At 49.5% G+C, this 16,434-nt stretch overlaps 1 protein-coding gene across 2 annotated transcripts; it reads left to right on the forward strand.

Annotated features, from left to right (window-relative positions):
- The first annotated feature begins 66 nt into the window (after positions 1 to 66).
- NFATC2IP (nuclear factor of activated T cells 2 interacting protein) lies at positions 67 to 16,207 on the forward strand. 2 transcript variants are annotated; one of them, XM_001146533.8, is made up of 8 exons: positions 71 to 533; positions 1,268 to 1,340; positions 3,696 to 3,813; positions 5,096 to 5,176; positions 5,269 to 5,455; positions 7,835 to 7,979; positions 8,109 to 8,218; positions 12,806 to 13,771. In XM_001146533.8, the coding sequence occupies exons 1-8, from the start codon at positions 147 to 149 to the stop codon at positions 12,962 to 12,964; spliced, it is 1,260 nt and encodes a 419-aa protein (XP_001146533.1). In that variant the 5' UTR covers positions 71 to 146; the 3' UTR covers positions 12,965 to 13,771. The 2 variants fall into 2 exon arrangements, with proteins under 2 accessions (XP_054525224.1, XP_001146533.1); XM_054669249.2 differs by lacking the exons at positions 7,835 to 7,979; positions 8,109 to 8,218 and having other exon boundaries at positions 67 to 533; positions 12,806 to 16,207.
- The last annotated feature ends 227 nt before the right edge of the window (positions 16,208 to 16,434 follow it).

Raw genomic sequence — 16,434 nt, forward strand, 5'->3', positions numbered from 1 at the left:
ATGAAAAGGCGGGAAGGCGGATCCCGCGCGTGGGGCGCGAAGAGGTGCTGACGAGCAGGCTGTTTGTCCAATGCAAGGCGAAAGTCGCTGAAGGGGGCGGGGCGGGGCGAGAGGAGGCGGGCGTGTGTTGTGGAGGAAAGTGTGCCATGGCGGAGCCTGTGGGGAAGCGGGGCCGCTGGTCTGGAGGTAGCGGTGCCGGCCGAGGGGGTCGGGGCGGCTGGGGCGGTCGGGGCCGGCGTCCTCGGGCCCAGCGGTCTCCATCCCGGGGCACGCTGGACGTGGTGTCTGTGGACTTGGTCACCGACAGCGATGAGGAAATTCTGGAGGTCGCCACCGCTCGCGGTGCCGCGGACGAGGTTGAGGTTGCGCCCCCGGAGCCCCCGGGGCCGGTCGCGTCCCGGGATAACAGCGACAGTGACAGCGAAGGGGAGAACGGGCGGCCCGCAGGACCCCCGCGGGAGCCGGTCAGGCGGCGGCGGCGGCTGGTGCTGGATCCGGGGGAGGCGCCGCTGGTTCCGGTGTACTCGGGGAAGGTGCGCCCGGTCCCGGGGAGGGGACCGGCGGAAGGGCCAAGGGCTTGGCCTCCAGGGAGGGGCCGGCGTTCGGGGAGGGTAGGGCTATAGGGGTGTTGAGGCTGGGGTTCTGGGGCTGGTCCTCGGGCGCTAGGGTGTTGGAGGCAGGGAGAGGCAGGGCTCCGCGACTTTCTGCAGACTGGGGTGGTGAAGGAGGGTGGGATGCGTTGGAAGTTTAGGATTCCTAGGAGCTGGAGTCTTGGGGGCACAGGGAGGCTGAAGAGCTGGGATTCCTGAGATTTTGGAGAGGGACTGGGAGGACCTGGGGCCGTTGGATTTTGAGGTTGGGGCCCGTGGCAAATGAAGCCAGGGAGCTGCAGTATTGGGGGTTGGGGTCCATGCGGGTTCAGAGAGGACTGGGCGGCTCCAGGAGGCTGGGGTCCCCCGATGGTCGTGTGAGCAATGGGCTGAGAGTCCCTAAGAGTCAGGGGTAGAGGGGCGGCTAGTAACCTAGTTAAAAAGGATAAGGAAGCATACATTTCAGAGTGTCTTAGGCAGATGGAGGAAAAGGGTGAAGGGTACTTCCATTCTGAATCCTGGGGAAGCTGGACTTCTAGGTTGCCAGGAGAGGGCCAAGGTGTCCACGATCTTAGGGAGGATTTGGGAGCTGGGTGTCAGGGAAGAATTACCCCCAATTTTTTCTTTCGGTAGGGGAAGGACTTGGGCCTGACCCCTCTCCCTTCTTGTCTTTGCAGGTTAAAAGCAGCCTTCGCCTTATCCCAGATGATCTATCCCTCCTGAAACTCTACCCTCCAGGGGATGAGGAAGGTAAGGGAGGGCCTCCAGGGAGAGGCACGCAGCCGCTGGCTTCTCTTAAGAGACTTCCTGGGGTTTATATTCCTGCAGTCAGTTGTCTCCTGAGGCTCAAGGGAAGAGCGTGGGAGAGGGGACTCCTGCATCCTAGCCACAGGAGCTGGATTGTTAACAAGCATAGAATGTATTAATGTATACATTTCTGGTGCCACCTGAAGAGATGCTGATTCTGTAGTCCTGGGCGGGGCAGGAGGCGGTAAGGTGTTGAGAATCTGTGACATCTTGTTACATCTGCAGCAAGTTCTTTGGGAACACTGGAGCCAGCAGGGTGTTCTCTGAATCTTATCAGGGATGCCCTGTCTTTGTCCTCCCCCACTGATGCATTTTTTGCAAACAACTCAAGGGCGGGGAATAGGAATCTAGTCTAATAAGGAAATAATCCAGTGGGCAAATGGAGACCTTGGACCAAGACTCTTGTACCATGAGGGAGTACGGTGGGGTGATTAAAAGCAAACAGGAGCCATCTGGCCTGGGTTTGAATCTCAGTTCTCTTTCTTTTTTTTTTTTTTAGACAGAGTTTCGCTCTTGTTGCCCAAGCTGGAGTGCAATGGCGCGATCTCGGCTCGCTGCAACCTCCACCTCCTGGGTTCAAGCGATTCTCCTGCCTCAGCCTTCCCAGTAGCTGACTAATTCCCACCACGCCTGGCTAATTTTTTGTATTTTTAATAGAGATGGGGTTTCACCATGTTGGCCTGGCTGGTCTTGAACTCCTGACCTCAGGTGATCCGCCCATTTTAGCTTCCCAAATTGAAGGGATTACAGGCGTGAGCCACTGTGCCCGGCCTCAGCTCTATCTCTTAATAGCCGTGTGATCTTAGGCGAGTTTCTTTTTTCTTGTTTTGAGACAGAGTCTCACTCTGTCACCCAGGGTGGAGTGTAGTGGCGCAATCTTAGCTCACTGCAACCTCCATCTCCCAGGTTCAAGCCATTCTCCTGCCTCAGCCTCCCGAGTAGCAGGGATTACAGGCGCCCGCCACCATGTCTGGCTTTTTTGTATTTTTAGTAGAGATGGGGTTTCATCATGTTGGCCAGGCTGATCTCGAACTCCTGACCTTAGGTGATCTGTCTGCCTTGGCCTCCCAAAGTGCTGGGATTACAGGCATGAGCTACCACGCCCAGCCTGGGCAAGTTTCTTAATTTCTCAGTGCTTCAATTTCCTCATTATCAAAGTGGGGATAATAGTAGACCCCATTTTGGTGCAGATTTTGGTGAGAATTAATGAAAGGGAATATAGAGAGAGCTGCCTCTTGGCTAGATATATGCTTTAGGACAGTACCTAGGACATAGAAGTGCTACGTAAAAGGTATCTCTATCCCTGATACTCAAAACGTGGGCCCAGCCATATATAGCATCCGTTGGAAGCTTGCTAGAAATGCAGGATCGGCTGGGCACAGTGGCTCAAAGTGCTGTAATCCCAGCACTTTGGGAGGCTGAGATGGGAGGATTGCTTGATCCCAGGAGTTTGAGACCAGCCTGTGCAACATGATGAGACCCTGTTTCTACAGAAAAATAAAAAATTAACCAGGCATGGTGATGTGTACTTGTAGTCCTAGCTACTCAGGAGGCTGAGGTGGGAGAAACACCTGAGCCCAGGAAGTCGAGGCTGCAGCGAGCCATGATCATGCCACTGCACTCCAACCTGGGTGACACAGTAGGACCCGGTCTCAAAAAAAAAAAGAAAAACGAAATGCAGAATCATAGGCCTCTCGCAGCTGCCATAGTTAGTTAGGACAGGATTTCATGACTTCAGCATTACTGGCATTTTTTGGACTGGAAAATTCTTTGGTGTTGGAAACTGTCCTGTGCATTGTAGAAAGTTTAGCGGCATCCTGACTTCCATCCCTGGGAAGTATTATACCTCAGCCCCCTCGCCCTCCACATTTTGATAACCAATATTGTCTCTAAACATTGCTATATGTCCCCGCAGAGGCAAAATTGTCCCTGGTTCAGAGCCACTGATCTAGGGTTTCTTATCATTTTTTAATTTTCACAGTATTTATTTTTGTGGTTTGTGATGATCTTTTATTGACAGCAGGCAAATAGAAATTTCTGTATTATAGAAAATAATACCTGGTTTCCTTTCATGAGAAATTTGAGTTAATTTTAAGTTAATATGAGCTATCTTTATACTAAATAGCAGTCTCATCCCCTGCCCCCTTTCCCAATATTATCATGTGGCCCTGTGTGTGCCAGGGGCTCCGTGGTCTCCTCCTTTCCTAGGACCTTCTTGAAGCCTCTGACTTGTTTCTTCTTGGCCTTGCTGGCCTCCCTTGGATAACCCCCTTCTACCTTCTCTTCCTCTGCCCCCAGAGGCAGAGCTGGCAGATTCGAGTGGTCTCTACCATGAGGGCTCCCCATCACCAGGCTCTCCCTGGAAGACAAAGCTGAGGACTAAGGATAAAGAAGAGAAGAAAAAGACAGAGTTTCTGTGAGTGAGGCCAGGGCCCTTGGGCCCTGGGAGCAGGAAGTGAGTTGGAGGGGTAAGCGGAGGCAGGCAGGACTCTTGGGTGGCTCCTGAAAGGTTAAGAAGAAGGGATAGAAGGACTGTTGAGGTTCATGTGGGGAATGAATCGCTTGGGAAAAGAGGTGGCTTACCCCGGGGGGTGACAGTGAACCCTTCAGGATCACCCTTGGGAGTGGATTCTGAGACCCTAGTAATGTGAGCTTAAGGTATGGTTCCAGTCCAGCTTCCCTGTCCTCTCTGTGCTTCTCTTTCTTCATCTATAAAACCCCGTTTTATAGCCTGGGAAACATAGAGAGACCCTGTCTCTACAAAAAATAAAAAAAAAAGTAGCCTGGCGTGGTGGCGCATGCCTGTGATCCCAGCTGCTCGGGAGGCTGAGATGGGAAAATCGCTTGATCCCAGGAGTTAGAGGCTGCAGTAAGCCATGATCGTGCCACTATACTCCAGCCTGGGTGACAGAGTGAGACCCTGTCTCTAAAAAGCAAACAAACAGACAGACAAAAAATCCCCCCAAACCTGGGGATAATAGTGGCATTTGTGTCAATGAATTGCTGAGTCAATCAAGAGTTAACACTTGGCTAGGCACAATGGCTCTTGCCTGTAATCCCAGCACTTTGGGAGGCCAAGGGGAGTGAATCACTTGAGCCCAGGAGTTCAAGACCAGCCTGGGCAACACTGGACATATGGTAAGTGCTTGCCGTCTGTCGGATATTATTGGACATTTTCCTGGGAAGTGACAGTCTCAAAAATGAGGCATTTTCTTCCCTAATATTCAGGTCATGTAAATATAAAAATGATGCCTCAGGCTTTCCCTCTCCCCTACCCCTGCCTTCCAGTGAAATGGGGGTTATTGGAAGCTGCTTCCTCTTTATTTTTACATTTTTAGAGATAGGGCCTCACTCCATTGCCCAGGCTGGAGTGCAGTGGCGTGATCATAGCTTACTGCAGCCTCAAATTCCTGGGTTCAAGCGACCCTCCCACCTCAGCCTCCTGAGTAGCTGGGACTACAGCTGTGTTCTACTATGCCTGGCTAATTATGTAGAAATAGGGTCTCCCCATCTTGCCCAGCCTGGTCTTGGACTCCTGGGCTCGAGCAATCCTCCTGGCTCAGCCTCCAAAAGTGCTGGGATTACAGGTGTGAGCCATTGCGTCCAACTATGCTTGATTGTCCAAGGATCTGATTTCTAGGATTTGTGGGGCCAGTCTCTCTCCATTGCCTCCGTCCTGCTGTCTCTTGCTTCTACAGGGATCTGGACAACTCTCCTCTGTCCCCACCTTCACCAAGGACCAAAAGCAGAACGCATACTCGGGCACTCAAGAAGTTAAGGTGCCAAGTGCAGGGGCTCTGGCTGGGATGGAAGAGGGCAATCCGGGAGGGTGGCTGACTCCAGTTGACCCAGAGTCCTGTCTGCACTGCAGTGAGGTGAACAAGCGCCTCCAGGATCTCCGTTCCTGTCTGAGCCCCAAGCCACCTCAGGGTCAAGAGCAACAGGGCCAAGAGGATGAAGTGGTCTTGGTGGAAGGGCCCACCCTCCCAGAGACCCTCCGACTCTTCCCACTCAAAATCCGTTGCCGGGCTGACCTGGTCAGATTGCCCCTCAGGATGGTGAGTGCCTGAGGCCCATGGGAGAAGGACCCAGGAGCTGCTTCTGGAGAGATGGTGGTGTCCAGCAGGGGTGTCCTGGCAGAAGGGACTGTCATCCTTTTCCCATCCTGCTCTCTAGAGCTGCCCATCATTCTTTTCAGTCTGTCCTGCCTTCACACTTTTTGTTTCCTCTGTCTGCATTTTCCCAACGCTCCCCTCTCTTTCTGGCAAACTTTCTACCCATTCTTCAAGGCTCCTCATAAGCATCCTGTGTCTTTTTTTTTCCTTCAAAAAGTGGTCTTACTGTGTCCAGGCTGGTTCCGAACTCCTGGGCTCAAGTGATCGTCCCTCATTGACCTCCCAAAGTGCTGGGATTCCAGGTGTGAAGCATCCTGTCTTCTAAGAAGCTTTTTTTTGGTAGTCTCTCTTGCTTTCCTCCCTAGGAACCTGGGCTTCCCTCCTGGGCTTGCTCTCACTGCCCTGGACACAGCAGATGTCACTCAGTCACCCTGAGCTCCACCAGCTTCCTGGCGAAGCCTGATATTTTTGTAGGGATGACCCTGTTTCAACACCAGGAATGACAACAGACATTACCGTTACTGATGCACAGTGCATCAGTCAAGCAACTAAGGCAGAGGCTGCAAACTGGCAGCCCATGGCTTTTCCAACAGTGTGTCTGCTTTCTTTGTAGACTTATTTTATTTTATTATTTTTTATTATTTTTATTTTTTGAGACGGAGTCTTACTCTGTCGCCTAGGCTGGAGTGCAGTGGCACGATCTCTGCTAACTGAAACCTCCGCCTCCCAGGTTCAGGCGATTCTCCCACCTCAGCCTCCCGAGTAGCTTGGACTACAGGTGCCCGCCACCATGCCCGACTAATTTTTGTATTTTTAGTGGAGGCAGGGCTTCACTATATTGGCCAGGCTGGTCTTGAACTCCTGATCTCAAGTGATCCCCTGTCTCAGCTTCCCAAAGTGTTGGGATTACAGGCATGAGCCACAGTGCCTGGCCTATTTTATTTTTTAAACATAGAGATGGGGGCCAGGCATGGTGGCTCATTCCTGTAATCCCAGCACTTTGGGAGGCCAAGGTGAGAGGATCACTTGAGGCCAGGAGTTCGAGACCAGCCTGGGCAAAATAGTGAGACCTTGTCTCTACTAAAAATAAAAAAATTAACCAGGCATGGTGGCACATACCTGTAGTCCCAGCGACTTGGGAGGCTGATGCAAGAGGATCTTCTGAGTCCAGGAGTTGGGGGCTGCAGTCAGCTGTGATCGTGCCACTGCACTGCAGCCTGGGTGAGAGAGCAAGACCCTGTCTCTTAAAAAAAAAAAAAAAAAAATGGAGATGGGATCTTGCTTTGTTGCTCAGGCTGATCTTGAACTCCTGACCTCAAGCAAACCTCCCGCCTCGGCCTCTCAAAATGCTGGGATTATAGGTGTGAGCCATCATGCCTGACCAAGTGCTTTAAAAATATACGAGTTTGTTGTCACCTTTGTGATGGGTGATTTCATACAAAGGTCCAGATTTCTGGCCGGGTGCAGTGCCTCACGCCTGTAATCCCAGCACTTTTGGGAGGTGAAGGCAGGCAGATCACCTGAGGTCAGGAGTTCGAGACCAGCCTAGCCAACATGGTGAAACCCCATCTCTACTAAAAATACAAAAATTAGCTGGGCATGGTGCCACTGCCTTCCAGCCTGGGTGAAAGAGCGAGACTCTGCCTCAGATCTCACTTGAGATCAGGAGTTCAAGACCAGCCTGGCCAATATGGTGAAGCCCACCTCTACTAAAAATAGAAAGAAAAAAAAAAGGTCCAGATTTCTGGCTTCTCTTAAAAAATAGGAAGATGTGGCCAGGTGCAGTGGCTCACACCTGTAATCCCTGTAGTTTGGGAGGCCGAGGCAGGTGGATCACCCGAATTCAAGAGTTCGAGACCAGCCGGGTAGGAGAATCACTTGAACTGGGGAGGCGGAGGTTGCAGTGAGCTGAGATTGCGCCACTACACTCCAGCCTGGTTAACAAGAGCGAAACTCCGTCTCAAAAAAAAAAAAAAGAAAAATATAGGAAGATGTCATACTGGCCCACGTTCCCAAACAGTGCCAATCAGCTGGAGCTGCGTAACAGCCAGCCTGTCTAGGTGGCATGTGAATTCCAGTTTGCTGCAATCCCCACCACCCCTTTCTTTGTTCTAACCCATGGCTGCTATATTTCTTTGTGCTCCTCGCCTGTACCCCTTGCTGACACGATTTTATTCTATACCTTGCCAGGTAAATATGATGAAACTCACAGCTGAGGAGCTTAGCAAGTAGCTAAGGCCAGAGCTTGTGTTTGGGTGGTGTGTCTGGGGGCATGGATTTCAAGGCAGGAAGACCTCTTTTGCTTGTTGTCCCCATCCCTAGTCGGAGCCCCTGCAGAGTGTGGTGGACCACATGGCCACCCACCTTGGGGTGTCCCCAAGCAGGATCCTTTTGCTTTTTGGAGAGACAGAGCTATCACCTACTGCCACTCCCAGGACCCTAAAGCTCGGAGTGGCTGACATCATTGGTGAGAGGAAGGCAGGGAGGTGGGGCCTTGAGGCATTTGCCAGGGGAAGGGGATATGGGGAGAGGTTCAGCACGGGCCCTGCTTCCAAGCCCCCACTTAGCCCTGGCTTCTTGATTCTGCCTCCCACAGACTGTGTGGTACTAGCAAGTTCTCCAGAGGCCACAGAGAAGTCCCAACAGCTCCAGCTTCGGGTGCAGGGAAAGGAGAAACACCAGACACTGGAAGTCTCACTGTCTCGAGTGAGTGGGAGAGATGGCTCTCCACGCCCCTCACCCTGTCCTCTGCTGCCTCTTGTCTCTCTTGTCAGTTAATGGAGGATGGATTCCCCTAATCTTGACTTGCAGGAGACACTGCCCTCCATGTTCTTGGGTTCCCAGCCATCCTAGGTAGTGGGAAAACCCATCGTTCAACTTCCCTCCCTGCTTCTACTGGTACCCTTTGCCGTATTCTGGGTGCTCCCTCGGTCTCCTGACTCCTTCTGATTAAAACAGAAAGGACCCTTAGACGGTAATCAATAAAACCCATCAAAATAACAATGAAGGCCACATGGCTAAGTGCTAGTCCCCGTGCTGAGGATAATTTCCTCACATTCAGGATCTTATTTAATTTCCCAACAATCTGATGTGGGCCACAAAGCACTGTCGTTATCCTCATTTGGCAATAAGAAGATTGAGTTCTAGAGAGGTGGAATAAGCAACTTGGTGCAGTTTTTTTTTTTTTTTTTTTTTTTTTGAGATAGAGTCTCGCCCTGTCGCCCAGGCTGAAGTCTGGCATGATCTTGGTTCACTGCAGCCTCTGCCTCCCGAGTTTCAAGTGATTCTCCTTCCTCAGCCTCCCGTGTAGCTGGGATTACAGGTGCACGTGCTGGGCTAATTTTTGTATTTTTAGTAGAGACAGGGTTTCACCATGTTGGCCAGGCTGGTCTCAAACTCCTGACCTCAAGTGAGCCACCCACCTTGGCCTCCCAAAGTGTTGGGATTACAGGTGTGAGCCACCGCGCCTGGCCTGCTGCATTCATTTCTTAAGTCTACTGTTAACGAAATACACAAATTGGGTGGCTTAAAACAATAGAAACCTATTCCTGTACACTTCTGGAGCCTAGAAGTCTGAATTGAAGGTGTTGGCAGGGCCTGGTTCCGTCTGAGAATCTGAGTGGAAACCTTCCTTACCTCTTTCTAGCTTCTGCTGGTGGCCAGAGTTCCTTGGCTTGCAGCTGTGTCACTCCAGTCTCTCCCTCTGTGATCACACGGTGTTCTCCATGTGTCTCTGTCTGTGTTCGTCTCTCTTCTTGGAAAGACATAGGTCATGTTGGGCTAGCCCCACCCTAACCAAGCACAACCTCATCTCAACTTGATTATATCTGCAAAGTCCCTACTTTCAAATAAGGTTACATTCACATTTACTAGGGGTTAGGACCACAAAGTGCCTTTTCAGGGGAATACAGTTCAACCCTTAACACACTGTTCTCTAGCCCCCACCAAATTCATGGCCTTCCCATCTGCAAAATATATACATCCCATTCCAATATCCCTACAAGTCTTAACCCATCCCAGCATCAACTCTTAAGCCCAAAATCTCATTTAAATATAATCAACTCAAGAAGTCCCAATCTTATTTTCTAAATCATTAAATCAGTTTTGGATGAGACTTGGTATCGTCCATTCTGGGACAAAATTCCTCTCTCTCTCTCTCTCTGCGGACCCGTGAAATCTAGAAAATAAGTTATTTGCTTCTAAAATACAGTGATGGGACAGACATAGGATAGACATTCCCATTTCAAAAGTGAGAAATTGGGCCAGGTGCAGTGGCTCACACCTGTAATCCCAGCACCTGTAATCCTAGCTCCCCAGGCGGCTGAGGCAGGAGGATTGCTTGAGCCTGGGAGATCAAGGTTGTAGTGAGCCATGATTGCGCCACCTTTATTGGAAACTTTTATTCCAGTTACCAATAACACATTCCTCATTTCCTCCAGAGACCTCACCAGAAACACCTTTAATATTCATGTTTCTAGCAGCCTTCTGTTCATAACAATATATGCATCCTCTTAAGATGATAGGAGATTTCTCTGCACCTCTCCTCTTTGTGAGCCTGCAGGGACATTCCCTTTAATGTCCATATTTCTACCAGCAGTCTCTTCAAGGCAGTCTAGGTTTTTCCTAACATACACCTCAAAATTCTTGCAGCTTTGGCCAGGCACAGTGCCTCACATCTGTAATTCTAACACTTTGAGAGGCCAACACGGACAGATTGCTTGAGCTCAGGAGTTCAAGACCAGCCCGGGCAACATAGTGAAACCCTGCCTCTACAAAAAATACAAAAATTAGCCCAGCATGCTGGCGCAGGCCTATAGTTCCAGCTACCCAGGAGGCTGAGGTGTGAGGATCGCTTGTGCCTAGGAGATTGAGGCTGCAGTGAGCTGAGATTGGGCCACTGCACTCCAGCCTGGGAGACAGCAAGACCCTATCTGAAAAAAAAAAAAAAATTCTTCCAGCCCTGATCCAATTTCAAAGCCACTGTTACATTTAACCATTTATTCCAGCAGCACCCCACTTTTGTATTTTGGCTGTTGTAACAAAGTACCACAAATTGGGTGGCTTAAAACAACATAAATTTATTCTCTCATTGTTCTGGAGGGTAGAAGTCTGAAATCAAGGTGTTAGCAGAGCCAGGGTCTCTGAAGATATGGGGGAAGAAAACAAACTCAGGATTTTTTTCTTTTCTTTTGAAAAAAACAAAAAAGAGACAGGGCCAGACGTGGTGGCTCACGCCTGTAATCCCAGCACTTTGGGAGGCTGAGGTGGGCGGATCACGAGGTCAGGAGTTCAAGACCAGTCTGATCAACATGGTGAAACCCTGTCTCTACTAAAAATACAAAAAATTAGCTGGGCATGGTGGCATGCGCCTGTAGTCCCAGCTACTCAGGAGGCTGAGGCAGAAGAATCGCTTGAACCTGGGAGGCGGAGGTTGCAGTGAGCCAAGATCAAGCCACTGCACTCCAGCCTGGGCGACAGAGCTAGACTTCGTCTCAAAAAAAAAAAAAAAAAAAAAGACAGGGTCTTGCTCTGTTGCCTGGGCTGGAGTGCAGTGGTGCGATCTTGGCTTACCACAGCCTCAAACTCCTGGGCTCAAGCGATCCTTCTACCTCAGCCTCCTGAGTAGCTGGGACTACAGGTGTGTGCCACTACCCTTGGCTAATTTTTTAATTTTTTGTGTGTAGACGGGGTCTCACTATGTTGCCCAGGCTGGACTCAAACTCCTGGGCTCAACTGATCCTCCCACCTCTGCCTCCCAGAGTGTTGGGATTACAGGCATGAGCCACTGCACCTGGCCCCCTCCTTGGGTTTAATTTTTTAGAGCAGCTTACAGAACTCAGGGAGACACTTACTTTCATTTACTGGTTTATTATAAAGGATGTTACAAAGGATACAGATGAAGAGATGTGTAGGGCACAGCATGGGAAAAGGGCGCAGAGCTTCCATACCTTCCCTGGGCACCATTCTCCAGGAATCACCACATGTTCAACTATTGGGAAGTTCTCCAAACCCTGTCCTCTGGATTTTTATGGAAGCTTTGTTATATAGGCATGACTGATTAAACCATGGGCTATTGGTGGTGACTCAACCTTCACTCTCTCCCTCCTTCTTGGAGGTTGAGGGGTGGGGAAAAAGTCCCAACTGTCTTATCCTACCTTGGTCTTTCTAGTGACCAGCACCATTCCTGAAGCTCTCTAGGGGCTGCCAGCCACCAGTCAACTCATTAGCATGCAAAAAGATACTTAACTCTTTCCCAAGGATTTTAGGAATTTTATACCAGGAAACATACAAAGACCAAATATATATTTGACAACATCACGCAGTCCCTCAGGGTCTCTTCGTGGAATTTGCCCTGTCTCCTGGCTCCTGCTGGCGGCCCACAGTCCTTGGCATTCTTGGCTTGCAGGTGCACTCCATTCTGCCTCTGTCATCACGTGTGCTCTCCCCTCATGTCTGTTTCTGTGTCTGTTCCATAAGCATACCAGTCCCAGGCTGGGTGCGGGGGCTCACGCCTGTCATCCCAGCACTTTGGGAGGCCAAAGTGGGTGGCTTATCTGAACTCAGGAAATTTGAGACCAGCTTGGGCAACAGAGAAACTGTCTCTACCAAAAATACAAAAACTTAGCTGGGTGTGGTGGTCTGTGCCTGTAGTTGCAGCTACTCAGGAGGCTGAGGCAGGAGAATTGCTTGAACCCAGGAGGCAGAGGTTGCAGTGAGTTGTCTACCAGTCCCACGGCATTAGCACTCGTCCTAATCCAGTACAACCTCAACTTGATTGCATCTGCAAAGGCCCCGTCTCCAAATCACATCACATTCACACTTAACAGGGGTTAAGACCACAAGGTGTCTTCTCTGGGGAACATAACCTGTAACATTTTTCTAAGGTCACATATCTAATAGGTGGGAGAGCCTGGCCTCCAGCTCGGCTCATCCTCACTCTAGAATCTGGGCTCTCTTAGTCACTGGTACACACTTCCGTTTCATAGGGAAGGAGGCTGAGGCTAGGAGGACTTGCCTGACTTAGAGCCTATACCCCTAAGCCTTGGGCTCGTGGCCCCCGTCCTCTACCTGAGCAACTTGGAGCCCAGAGGGATGACAGGATTCGTCCCAGCTCCCAGAGAGGAGCCTGGCTGGGCTGGCTTCTTTGTCCTCTCTCCTTTCCCCGCATGGGGCCCTGACTTTATTGTTTCCGCCCCTGCCGCCATCCTCCCTGTCCCAAGTTCCTTGTCTATCCCTGCGGGATCCCCGCCCCCTTTCATGTTCTGACGTCCATTTTCTTTTCTCTCCATCCAGGATTCCCCTCTAAAGACCCTCATGTCCCACTATGAGGAGGCCATGGGACTGTCGGGACGGAAGCTCTCCTTCTTCTTTGATGGGACAAAGCTTTCAGGCAGGGAGCTGCCAGCTGACCTGGGCATGGAATCTGGGGACCTCATTGAGGTCTGGGGCTGACACCCCACTCCCTGTTTGACGGCCCAGCCTGGACTTGGGGAGAATAACTTTCCCTTTTTTGCCCCATAAGGGCTAGCATAAGCTGAGGTAGAACTTATCTTTAAGCTGCAGCAAAATCAAGGAGTGACTTTTGTCCCCTCTCCTGTTGACCCTGGTTTAGAGCCGTTAACCACTTGGTGAGTTATGTGGGTGTTGTTGCCCTGGGTGGCCTGTGGCTCTGTCCACAAGTCATGCTGAGTTTTGCAGCCTCTGTGACTTGGGGATGTCCCTTCACCCCTCCCCTTTCACCACCATCCTCTTTTCCTCATGGAAATGTCTGCTTTATGAAACTATGCACATATTGAAAGTGAGTTGAAACAAATGAGGGTTGGGTAGGAGCTTCCAGGCCTGGGATTTACACCACGCCTAGCCCAGCAGAGGCCTTAGTCCCATTTGGGGCTTGGGAGTGACATTTGCTTGAGGCTTATACACTGGTGTGGTTGCCTGGCTTGCAGGAAATGACCAAGCTCACACATGCTGGCTGAAGCGTAAGCAGACAACTGAGGTACTCTTTTGAAGGATGAAGGTGGTGGATTCTCAGCCCTGGGGCTCTTCCTCACCTGAGGACCCTTCAGAGCCACCTTTCTAGTTTACATTTCCTGGTGCACACATTTAAGGCATAACAGCACATTCATCCCTTTGGTTTGGGATCTCAGGAATATAGTCCCATGCAAAGATTCTCTGGTTTTATGGCTTTTTTTCCCTTTCTTTACACCATCCTCTCCCATAAGCACCCATGTCTTTGAATATGAATGTATTTGTAAAATACCACGTTTCATGTGTGAATATGTGCTTTTACTGTATATAGTGCTATTGTGCAATAGGTCTTATGCTGTTTTCACTCAATGTGTGCTAAGATCTAGCCCCATTGACTCTTCTAGAAATGCAGTATTGCTTTGACCTGCCGGTGGCACTCCACAATGTCAATTGCAGTTTACACACATTGCCTAAAGTGGGGGACACCTGGGTGCCCCTGACCCCTTGGCACCGGATACAGGCCACGATAAACATCCTTTCGTGTGTTCCCTTCTGTGCTTGTGTGGCATGTGTACCCAGGATGGGCCTATAGGTCACAGAGGTCAGTTTCTCTATGGTTTTCCAAATTTTCTTTAGAACGGTGACTGACCCTCCTACTTGAGGCCGCCCTTTTCTCCTTATCCTTGTCAGCACTTGTATTGCCAGACTACCTAATTTTTGCCAGTCTCATGGGTAGATAGTGGTGCGGTGCTTTAACATACATTCATCTGATCAGCATTAATTTGGGGAATTTTTTCACTTAGCCTTTCTGGTTTCCCTTCCCGTGCATTGCCCATTTTCTCATGGAGTTTCTTATCTTTTTTGGTTTATTCTCAGGAGTTGCTTGTACATTCTTGGGCAATTGCAAATAATTCCAAGAGTGCATATTTGGGCTGGGTATGGAGGTTCACTGGTAATCCCAGCACTTTGGGAGGCCCAGGCAGAAGGATCGCTGCAGCCCAGGAGTTCGAGACCAGCCTGGGCAACATAGCGAGACCTCGTCTCTACAAAAAAAATTAAAAAGGGGGCTTTGGGAGGCCAAGGCGGGCGGATCATGAGGGCAGGAGATTGAGACCCTCCTGGCCAACATGGTGAAACCCCGTCTCTACTAAAATACAAAAAATTAGCTGGGCATGGTGGCGCACACCTGTAGTCCCAGCTACTCTGGAGGCTGAGGCAGGGGAATCGCTTAAACCCAGGAGGCGGAGATTGCAGTGAGCCAAGGTTCCACCACTGCACTCCAGCCTGGCGACAGAGCAAGGCTCCACTCAAAAAAAAAATTTAAAGGGGAAAAAATTGAAATTTTCTTTGTATCTAGGGGTATCCGTCACTGAACAGAAATTCTTAATTTTGGCTAGGCGTGATGGCTCAGGTCTCTAATCCCAGCACTTTCGGTGGCCGGGGTGGGTGGATCACTTGAGGCCAGGAGTTCAAGACCACCCTGACCAACTTGGTGAAATCCCATCTCTACTAAAAATACAAAAATTAGCTGGGTGCAGTGGCGCATGCTTGTAATCCCAGCTACTCGGGAGGCAGAGGCAGGAGAATCACTTGAACCCGGGAGGTGGAGGCTGTAGTGAACAGAGACAGTGCCACTGCACATCAACCTGAGTGACAGAGAGACTTTGTCTCAAAAAAAAAAAAAAGAAAATTTTAATTTTAATATAGACAGTATGAATTATCTTGTTCTGCAGTTGGTTGCTTTTTGATTGCTTATTTAATAGAGTTGTTAAGATATTTTACATCTTCTCCTGTTAGCTGTTCAGCTTTTCCTTTCATATTGAGAACACTACACAGTGCTGAAGTCCAGCTGGTACACACCGGGGTGACACCTTGGCTGCATCTGTTCTCAACAGTCAGACACTTCTTCTAATTGGTTGATGCTGGGCTGTACTGGTTGCTAAATATTGCACATCATTTTAAAACTATTTGAGATGCACTTTTGTACTCAGGAGGCCGAGGCGGGAGGATTGCTTGAGCCTAGGAGTTTGAGACCAGCCTGGGCAACACAGCGAGACCTTGTCTCTTAAAAAAAAAAAAAAAAAAAAAAATGAGAGAAATCGGCTGGGCATGGTTTCTCATGCCTGTAATCCCAGAACTTTGGGAGGCTGAGGCAGGTGGATCACCGGAGGTTAGGAATTCAAGACTGAAACCTTGTCTCTACTGAAAATACAGAAAAAAAAAAAAAAAGAAAAGAGCTAGGTGTGGTGGCAGGCGCCTGTAATCCCAGTTACTTCGGGAGGCTGAGGCAGGAGAATCGCTTGAACCCAGGAGGCAGAGGTTGCAGTGAGCCAAGATCGCGCCATTGCACTCCAGCCTGGGCGACAAGAGTGAAACTCTGTCTCAAAAAAAAAAAAAAAAAAAAAAAAAAAATTCAGTGAAATACACCTTTATATATGAGATCCAAGTTTCACTTTTTGTGATATAATGAGCCAGTTTTCTCAGTAATGTCTACTAAAAAAAAAGCCATTAACCTTTCTCTAATATTTGCATGATTCTAACAAAAGTATGTCAACTTCTTAAAATGTTTTATTGAAATGTGGCATTCCTTTGAATTTTATGACATTAAAATAATCCACGACATGGTACAGCTCTTCACTTTTTCAGCTTTTAAAATGTCCATTAATAAGTTTGAATACGTTAAAATTATATGTTTAACCTCAACAAAATAAATGGCAATATGTTCAACTTGTGTATACTGGAGGATTTTTGTCTTTGTGGCCCTCATGTGACCCCCACTAAGATCCTTGTGACAGAGACAGGAATAAGATCCTTATTCCTTCACATCCATTCTTCCTCCTTCTGTGGTACTAGAACCCATGGTTTTTAGCGAGGCACAGAGACACTCAGAATAAAAACAGTGGCCAGGCGTGGGGGCGCACACCTGGAATCTACCTAGCACCCTGGGAGGCTGA

The sequence above is a fragment of the Pan troglodytes genome, chromosome 18, assembly GCF_028858775.2.
Source record: "Pan troglodytes isolate AG18354 chromosome 18, NHGRI_mPanTro3-v2.0_pri, whole genome shotgun sequence".
Taxonomy (NCBI): Eukaryota; Metazoa; Chordata; class Mammalia; order Primates; family Hominidae; genus Pan; species Pan troglodytes.

What these genes read in the sequence shown, in the direction of transcription:
- NFATC2IP (XM_001146533.8), top strand. Translation starts at nt 147, where the DNA reads ATGGCGGAGCCTGTGGGGAAGCGGGGCCGCTGGTCTGGAGGTAGCGGT. An exon ending in CGGAGTGGCTGACATCATTG is followed by an intron (nt 7,980 to 8,108) that starts GTGAGAGGAAGG and finishes TGCCTCCCACAG; the next exon opens with ACTGTGTGGTACTAGCAAGT. An exon ending in TGGAAGTCTCACTGTCTCGA is followed by an intron (nt 8,219 to 12,805) that starts GTGAGTGGGAGA and finishes CTCTCCATCCAG; the next exon opens with GATTCCCCTCTAAAGACCCT.